At 37.2% G+C, this 10,323-nt stretch overlaps 1 protein-coding gene across 1 annotated transcript; it reads right to left on the bottom strand.

Moving 5' to 3' along the window:
* Positions 1-2,100: 2,100 nt before the first annotated feature.
* Positions 2,101-5,497, bottom strand: wdr89 (WD repeat domain 89). Its single transcript, XM_037747556.1, has 2 exons — positions 5,318-5,497; positions 2,101-4,170 (listed from the first exon to the last, which is right to left on the bottom strand). The coding sequence occupies exon 2, from the start codon at positions 4,139-4,141 to the stop codon at positions 3,005-3,007; it is 1,137 nt and encodes a 378-aa protein (XP_037603484.1). The 5' UTR covers positions 4,142-4,170; positions 5,318-5,497; the 3' UTR covers positions 2,101-3,004.
* Between the last annotated feature and the right edge of the window lie 4,826 nt (positions 5,498-10,323).

The raw sequence follows: 10,323 nt of genomic DNA on the forward strand, positions 1-10,323 counted from the left end.
TGTGCCCATATATCACTTAAAGGGACTATTTGTAACTTTCAGAAATGCTTGTTAACAGCGACACCTGTGGCCGTTAAGTCAACGAAAGTCAGCGTCCTGTTGCTCGCGCTTGTGCTCGCTCTATACAGACATGAACAAGCATCGCTCAACACAGTGAGGCGACACACGTCAGCTAAAAGCACAATATCACTCTATATTTCAGCTGCTTTGCAGTAATGTTAGCTGACCAGACGAAGGTCTCTCCATGAATCAATGCTGATCCTAGTGTTGGCTTTTCCTGCTTCAGCCTCCGTTACAAACAGTCCCTTTAAAAAAAAAAAAAAAGAGAAAAAAAAACAGCTCTCAGACGGGAGCCGGCTCAATGAACCGGCTCGTTCGTACCGTCCCATCACTAACAGAAAGCAGAGAGTCTCTATCTCTCCGCTTCACAGCCTGCAGGAATGAGGCTCAACCTGTCCGAGGCCCAGCCCTGCGCTTCTAACACTCTTTTACCAGCACTTTGACAGAACATTTGACCCAACTTCACTGTGCATTTATACATTTATACTTTATCTACAGCCCGCCGCAGCAAAGTGGATTTCTGTGCAAGATTAGAGGATCTGTTAGCAGGAAGAGAGTTACATAACTATGAGATATACAGGTCTACTATGAATAAAGCACGGCCAGGGGCATGCATGTAGGGGCGTGAAGGGTGGCTCAGTTGTGCCTGCAAAGTCATCGTTTTGTTTTGTTATTATTGTTAAAAATGTATATTATGATTAACAAAAATTGTTATTCAATAAAAAAGTTAATGTTCAAATTTTGCAGCCTTGCTAGAAAAATACTGGAGAAATTCAAAATGTTACTTAAGTAAAAGTACATATTATCAGAAAAATGTTTAGATATTTTTGTTCATAAATAAAAAGAAAACAAATATTATCAAAATTTGCAGCTTTGCTAGAAAAAAACTGGAGGAAAAAAAACAATAATATCCTATACTATAATGTATTATATACAGCGGTATAATGTAACTGAATACATTTACTCAAGTACTATACTTACAGCGGTGGAAGAAGTACTCACTTTACTTAAGTAAAAGTAGAAATACCACAGTCTAAAAATACTCCAAAGTACAAGTCCTGAATTAAAAAGTATAGAAATCAGCAAAATGTACTTTAAGTATTTAAAGTAAAAGTGTTTATTATCACTGTTCTATAATTATAGAATATTATATTATTATATATTTATCACTAACACATAACGTAGAGACAATTTTATATATTCTGTTTACTACTGGGCAGTATGTTTTTAAATGTAAAAAGTAACTAAGTGTAAAAAAACATGTAGTGGAGTAAAAAGTACAATATTTCCCTCTGACATGTAGTAGAGTAGAAGTATAAAGTATTGGTATTGCTACTTAAAAATAAAGTTTGCAATTAGTCATAAAGGTATCATTAAAAAAAACTTTAATTATCAAAAGTAAGCTGCAAATTCCTACATTTTCTCTAATTGTTAAAAAAAGAAGCTACTTTTGTTCATAAATAAAACGAAACGTTTCTATGCTCCAATTTGCAGCTTTGCTAGAAAAAGACTGGAGAAAAAAACAATAATATACAATATTATAATGTAGGGTGAATTAGCCTAATGTGGGAAAGTTTTTTGCATTTCAGACTTCTGGAATATATTGTGATATGAAGCCAATACATTAAATACAAACCCAGTACCACTCTGAAATCCCCAGGATGTGTCCTAATCAAACCAAAAAAAGAAAATGCAGATATCACACTCACAAACGAAATGGTAGACAAATCAGTACTCTAATGACAAGTTTTCTCAGACAAATATTTATTTTCTTATGTGGGACAGTCATGTCTGAAATATGGGACACTTACAAGTCTGTTAAAAAGCCGAAAAATCACCGTAATTAATGAAGGAAACACTCCAGGCTTAATGTGCAATGATCACATGTTCAGTCATTTTACCACTTCTAATATTATTGCTGTTATAAAACCGGCTTATAGGTGTGGATGTTACATGAAGAATCAAACAACATCAAGCAATAAGACTATAAATAATAATAATAAATAAACAATAATGAATAAAGACTATAATCATTTTGAAGCATATTAGAAAGACATTAAATATCAATAGTTTTATTGACTTTTATTTGTCTGAGGGAGACCTACTGGAGCTTATAGGTGTCCCACTTTACGGCAACTCACCCTTCTATACAGCGGTGGAATGTAACTAAATACATTTACTCAAGTACTGTACTTAAAGTGGTGGTGGAAGAAGTACTCAGTTCTTTACTTAGGCTAAGTAGGCTACGATTCATTCAGGAGACGCGGGTGGAAAATATATTTTCCAAAAAAAGCTAAAAGTGGACACAGAGTGGACCAGTTCTATTTCTTCACAGAGGTAAATGTGTGTTTAATGTGTTCACAGCATCTTTCAGTGCTCAAGGAATATAAGATTCGGCCCCATTATGAGATTCATCGTGGCGAAAAATACAAGAACTTGCCAGAAAAAGTGAGAATAGAGAAGATAAATGAATCGGCAGGTTTGAGGAGAGATCAGCGAGACGTCTCAGGCTGTTCATCATCTGGTCTGTAAATGGATTGTTCATTAATTGTGAATGTTTTACACTAAAAGAATGGGGAAACATTTGGAGGTGTTGTTATTTATAGGTTATTATTCAATGTAATTTTTATGTGATCGTCACGTTTCTGATGCGGGTAATAAATAAATATTGATCAGAGAAATCACAGACGGTAAATATAATGTACTAAATATAGTGAGAAAACACACCATACTAATAATTTCTCTATTTCCATCACACACACAGCAGCAGTGTTTCTATTGGCCGAACGAACACATCTGCCCGGTCTAAGTTGAACAAAGGCGACCTTTGACCTGCGAGTCTGCAGGAGCAGCTGGAGGTCACACTGAAACACGTTTTCTCTCACAGAAAGACGTGAGCGTCCACCAGAGTCCAGTCAGTAAATTCAGTATTTTGACTTCTTGGCTACGCTTCCTTCTTCTCTTTCTTGTAGCCGTGTTTTTTATGCGGTCTGGATTTGAGTCTCAAAGCCGATTGGCTCTTCGTGGACTCCCTTTTCCCTGCCGTGAGCTCCTCCCCTCCTGGTTTCCATAGCAACAGCTGAGCATCCTCTCCCCCGGTGACCAGAGCCTCCGACGCCGCGTCCCACAGGAAGCAGCGCACCGTGGAGGAGTGGCCGCCCTCAAGGGTCCTCAGCAGACGGAGCCCGCCGTCGTCGCACTCCATCAGGTGGAGGTCGCCGCCGTTCCTGCCTCCGACCACCAGCAGCTTCTGGGCCTCCTCCAGCCACCTGCCCCCCACCAGGTAATCCACGCCCCCGCCATCAGCCAGCATGGCGAGGCTGCGAGCGTCAGAGGTGCTGAAAACGGTGAGGGGCTCGTCGGTGTCCAGCTGACCCACATCCCACAGGTGCAGCCCCTCGTCGTGGCTGAGGCACAGCAGCTGGGTGTAGTCGGCTCCGCACCAACACACCGAACCGGCTGACGAGTCGCTGTTACAGGTGGCGAGCAGCGCCTCATCCTCCGCTCCCCGGCTCAGGTCAAACACATTCACAAGGCCGTCTGTGGAGCTGGACGCCAGGCGGTCTTTCTCCCGAGGGTGGAAACACACCTGTGTGATGTCATCGCTGTGCGACTCAGAGTACACCCCGAGGAGCCCACTGCCCGGCTTCCTGACGTCCCAGAAAACCAAGAAGCTGTCTTCGTCGTTGACCTGCTCGGTGCCGGCACACAGGAGCGCGTCGCCGCAGCTCAAGTCGAAGCTGCAGTAGTTGTGTGACGGGTCGCTTTTAAACACCTGGGCTGCATCAGTGCCGGGGCGGCGGACGTCCCACCCACGCACCGTCCCGTCAGCAGAGCCAGAGTACAGGAAGTCAGGAGAGGTGTGGGAGAAAACGACGCCACAGAGCGGCCCGCTGTGGCCCCGGAACGCCCCCACCAGGCTCAGAGTGTCCTTGTTGTGGAGGTGGATGGTGTAGTTGGAGCAGGACACGGCGAGCAGGCCGGCCGGCTGCAGAGCCACGTCCAGCAGGTAGGTGGGCTCCTCTGGGCGAGACCGCCGAGCGATGGACAGACCTTTCAGCTTCTCCTCCAAACCCTCCATGACGGCTCAGCGTGACGCGTTTAACCACACTGAACAGGAAGAAGAAAATCACAAATTTAAAGTTTTAAAGAACATTTTAAAAGGGAATTATCATCACATTTAATTCATGATGTCTAATTATCTTTTGATATGTTTAAATATTTTCTTTTCTTCTGTAATGTTTTTTGTATGTATTTCATTGGATTGTTTTCCACTGTTTGGTTAGGGGGTTTTCTGCACATATTGTGTACTTCTTGTTGTTGTTTAACTTTTGTTGTATTTTTAAAATGATGTTAGTTTAGATCTTTCTTCTCTTTTTGTCTTTATTATTTTTTCTACTTGGTATGGATGGAGGTCCTTTGTATAAGCCTGTGGCTGCTTGACCTCTCCTGACAAATTTCTTGTTTTTTTTTCATTGACTGGATTTTGTGCAGTTTTATATATGTGCAAATAAAAAAAATAAAATAATTTTAAAAAGAAGTTGCATTCCAGAAGCCAAGAATTACATTTAGTCCATTAAATCTTTGAAAAACTCCTCTTCTATGACAAGACTCAAAATTATAATCGTTTAATGTGTCCCTGCTTATTGGCCATGTTAATGTGCACATTAGATCATCCATTATGATGTTTTATGAATCATTAGGAACCAATTTGCAATTCAGCATACAATCAGTGCAGCAATAAACGATAATTCAAGTAAATTAGCTAGTTAAACCCAGTTTACTTTCAATCTATTGCAATAATAATGTTGGTCATTTGGTGGATGTAAACTATGCCGAATTAGGCACAGCAGCATACTAATTCGTAAACATTATAAATCGTATTCAATGTGATGTTTATTTTTGCCATTAAACAAAGAAACATGTAAAATGTAATATTTTTAAATGAAGTTTGGTGTTGGCTTCTTCATCTTTCAGAGATTCGAGCAGAAATCAGGTCATAAATCAAGTTTTAGTCACAATCACCGTTTTAATCAGTTATTGTGCTCGTGAGTTGTTAATGTGTTATTAGTTGTTGTTAATGTGTTATTAGTTGTTGTTAATGTGTTATTAGTTGTTGTTAATGTGTTATTAGTTGTTGTTAATGTGTTGTTAGTTGTTGTTAATGTGTTGTTAGTTGTTGTTAATGTGTTATTAGTTGTTGTTAATGTGTTATTAGTTGTTGTTAATGTGTTATTAGTTGTTATTTTGAACTTACCTGTTTGATAGAAATGTCCACAGTTTGAGGAGAACTCCACCGTTACCGCTGCAGACTACTAGACACGTCTGTAACCCGAAACTTTAACGTTTTATGAACTATTTTAACCAAAAAGCACCGATGAATGTCATCACGCTACTTCAGCTGGAAACACGCATGGCGGAAACACTCTGTGTCACAATATTTACAGCCGGGTCGGAACCGTCCCTCGATGAATAAAAGGTTCCGCTTCTGTTGGAAAACGAACATTCAGATAATATAAACGATGCTAAACGAATAAAATAAAATAAAAAAATGATAAATTAAATTAAATTAAATTTAATTAAATAAATAAATAAATAAAATAAAATAAAATAAAATAAAATAATCACCAAATTTGTAAAATAATGGCACCTGGATTAAATAATAATCAGGAAGACGTTGTGACTTGCTGATCATACCAAACACACTTTTTTAAAAATGTTTTTAAAGATTATTCTGCCCACTTCACCAGCCACAGACTACATGAATGAATACATATATAATATATAATATAAAAAATACACATGAATTGATGACCTTTGCTTCAACAAAATATTACCTTGTTTTAATTTCATTTTTGTTTATCTTTTTTATTTGTATTTTCTTGTACTTTATTTTGAGGGGATGTGTAAATAGATACGTCCACATATGTATACAATTTGTATGATAAACTTAGTTTAAAGGCAAATATAGAACAGAACAGAACAGCAGCGTTTATTCAGTGTAAAAATAATTTGGGATTTTGATACAGAAATGTAATTTTCTTTATTATTATTATTATTATTATTATTATTATTATTTGGCATGTACCAAGAGATAACTGACACGGGACTAGAACTTGTAAAAAATGTATTTTCTTTATAATAATAATAATAATAATAATAATAATAATATTTATTATTAATTAAGTATTATTATTATCTCAAGCCATCTGAAAGTGTTTTAAAGACTTTGAGCTAAAGATATAATAAATAACAATAACAATAATGATAATAATTATTATTATTATTATACAAATATTCCATCTTGTTATATTTAACAGATTATTATTATTATTTTTTGTTGTTGTCATGACATGAAAATCCTCTGGAACCACATCTGCACCATCAGGTGAACTAAAACTATCATATAACATATAAATCAGATGAATTCACCAATAAATCCATCTTTTATTTTACGTCTTTCCTTTAGTACAATAAATAAATTAAAGTTGGTTAAAGGTAGATTAGTAATAAATAGAAATCTATCAGTAGATTGAAGTATCAGTCATCCAGCAGGTGGCAGCAGCAGCTTGTTTACAGTTTTACAGTGTCACATGTAAGTCTCTACCATGAAATATATATATGCAAATGTCATATATATATATATATATATATTTATTTATATATATATATATATATATATACATATTTATATTTATATGTATAGATATTCAGTGTATATATGTGGTGATGGGGTTAAGATAACCAAAGAGCATCAGGTACATTATTTTATCTATTTTTTATTGCAGTTAATTTCACATAGACAGAAATAGATCCTCATTTTGACTCATAGATCAAATCCAACAATAAAATCTGTAGATATAAAAAAAAAAATCTGTGAAACTGCATAAAAAGTCCTCGAATGTTCACACGAGTGTCACATCAGGACACGACTCAACAGGAACTGGTTTTATGATGAATTATGATTCCCAAAAATAGGCCACCTGTTTGAAATGAAGATCAGATAAGATCTTTTGATATTTTGAAATGAAAACCATCACTTTAAACAGATTTATTTGGACAAACAGACAAAAACTCAGTGACTCATTTACACATTTTTCTCATGCAAACAGTCAGTGAATGTAAATACGACCAAAAGCTTAAAATCAAACACGTGTGAATTTATTGAACATAAAAGATTCAACTACAGTGACTCACTTTGTTAATCTGAACGAAGGCAGTGATTAATGAGGAACAGTGTGAGAAACTAAAACACTTCAGTCTTTTCTTCCACATTAAGTGCAAAAAGGCAACGCGACGGGACACAAGGAAAAATAATTAAAAGTTTTCACACCAAACATGAAATAAAATGTTCCTGAACAACGATGAAGGCACTGAAGGGAAGCGAGGAGCCGCACAGTTCAAACACTTCACATATTTGGTCAAAGTGAGAAAGAAGCTCATATAAAAAGAAAATATGTCCAAAGAAACAAACCCGTTCATGTTGTTTAGAGCCTGGCCCTCAGGGTTTTAAAAAATATAGAATTTATTTGATTTTATTTGTGGGTTGAGACGACAGTCAGGCAGAAAGGGTGCTACAAAATGTTTGTGTTATTATGTCGTTATGATTTATAATTTGGGATAAATATTTACCAAATCTGATGTTTTCTGACGCCTGAAACCACAAAATTTGTTCTCAGCCAAATTAAGGTAACAATCTTGAATTGAATCTTAAATTATAAGATTATATTTGCACGTTTTGCCTTTTTTGTTTTCTCTTGTTCTCTTTAGTTAATTTGATTTATTGTAATAAATTCTGTTTAATTGTTACGGTGCACGTTTGCACATCTTAGCTCTTCTGAAGCAGCTTTAACTCGGCTTCAGTTCAGCCAAATAAACACCAGTGGATGAAATCAAATCTTTCTGTTCAGATTAGGTAAACACGCTGGTGACCCTGAATACGGGCGGAGGCCTCACATTGTTCTCATCACTGTCGGGAAGTTCGGTTTAATCTCATTTATCATCTCATTTCCTGGAGGAAACTTCCTGCTGCCGGAGGTAAACAAACACCAGCCGAAACGTGTTTAAATGCTCACAGCTTCTCCTGTTTATCTCTGCTTTCAAATTTAGCTTCAGGTCAAAACTGTTCTTTTGTGTTGGAGGTTCATCTCAAATATCACAAGAACACTGAAACTACATACTTGTAAGTGAAACCTAGCCAACCTTTTCAAGCTCTTCCACACTTTGCAGACACCTGAAACTCTGACATTTAACCGTTTGGTGTGTTAACTGATGTTAAACAACTTATTGTCACAGACTAGAGGTGACATTTGAGACGGTTTGCATCACAGGATTAACAGTTTGTGTGTTTTGACGATGAATCAAAAACAAACAAAGACAAACTTCCTGTTTCACTGGTTCAGACAGGAAACCACATTCAGACAAAAACGCTATAACAAACAGAAATATGTCAGTGCACGAGGCGAGGCCACAGGAAGTGAAAGGAGCCGGGCAGCGGAGAGAGAAACCGACCAATCACAGGCTCCGGGGAACACAGTGCATTCTGGGAACAGTGCAGTCATATTAGGACAGTACCATAAACAACAACAACATACAAATCAGCTTCCTGCTGCCTAAACTGAGAGTTAAGACTCAAGAAAGGTGAAAGGTCACCAGCAGAGGGCAGCAAAACCTCAACGCTCCTCTAAAAGTGCCCTCGAGCAAGGCACACCACCCTACAGCTGCTGCAGGTGAGAAACACCTGGAGGAATGTGTGAATGAAACATCAGGCGTCTGTCCAGATGTTATAGTCATTAATATGACTCTCTCGAGGAGAGAGATTCAGGACAAACACTGGACCGTAAAATATGAGACTCGTGTTTCTGCTCAGTGATCTTTAGTGACACCTCTCTAACTGGGTAAACTTGTTTTTTCTTCTTTATCCACCAGTTAATGTGGTGGAGTCATTTTCAATACTTTATATATATAAGTGAGGCTTCTAAATAATGTGGGGTTTGGTGCCACAAATAATCAAAACATTGTAGAAACGAAAGAAAGAAAACAATCTCAACAAACGGTACTCTTACTCACTTTTTCCAGGGTTTTCAATCAGTTGATTTTAGCTTATAGCAGACATATTGTATATGTCTGGCTGATAAGTGCACAAAATCCAAAGATATATTTCAGATATTTAAAGTCAATTCTTGATTCTTTGGAAAAAACAAAGCACAAGGTCCACTCAGCGGCTGCTCTGGAGCGTTTTACTGTATCATACTATCTAATTCACTTAGATAACGGTCAAAGTTAACGCGATAACACCTTAACACAAATTTGTTTTAACGCCACTAATTTATTTAACGTGAATGCATTAATGCAACATGCAATTTGTAGATACTGATAAATGCATATTTTGGTCACAATTCAACACTGAAATGACCAGTACTGGCCTCAAACAATCAGCATCTCTTGGGCTACACTTTCAGTCACATCTCTTGGTCTTCATCAGTCCTCGTTGTTCCAGAAACAGCTGTTAAGTGGACGTTGTGTTGAGATTGTTTCTATCAAACAACTGTTTAACAACAGAAAAAGAAGCATTTACTACACTATGAGAAGAGTTCTATTTAGGGTCACTAACTGATCACTGAGCATTTCTCATAAGAAGTTTAGTTTCTTCATCCTAGAAGAAGATGCAGAAATGTGTTCTTCTCTACCAGCAGCTGCGTGTGTTGAAATGTCGATATATAATCTTCTTCTTTAAATATAAATCAGGCACAGAGGGGAAACGTTCAGATTGGTCCGTCGATCAGTGGATCCACACTGAAGGTTAAAAGGATCTTTACTGGTCTGAAGGGTTTCATCTTTACTGGGACTCAGCTGTTGAGTGGGAGGACGACAGGAGGAGAGACAGCAGGAGACAAAGTCCATGTGGACGCTTGTTATCAGACGAACTCCTGATAACCAGATCACCCTCAACTTCATCGTCTGACCTCACTGCTCGCTCTCTTCATTCAAATCTGGTTATATGCATGTTTTTTTGTGTTAAATGCATGTTTTTTATTTGTGGTTTCTTGACTCTCAGACACAGAAACAATAACTGAGCTTGTGTTGGAGCATCAAAAAAAAATTAATTTTGACTTATAAAATCTATAAAATTCAATATTGCTTTGATACCACGGAAAAACACAACGTTTTCTAATTATAATAATCCTTTTTCACTGCTGCGATCAGGGAAACAAACATTTAAAGTTTTATAAAACTTTTTATAAAACTAAAAGATTTGACTGG

The sequence above is a fragment of the Sebastes umbrosus genome, chromosome 16, assembly GCF_015220745.1.
Source record: "Sebastes umbrosus isolate fSebUmb1 chromosome 16, fSebUmb1.pri, whole genome shotgun sequence".
Taxonomy (NCBI): domain Eukaryota; kingdom Metazoa; phylum Chordata; class Actinopteri; order Perciformes; family Sebastidae; genus Sebastes; species Sebastes umbrosus.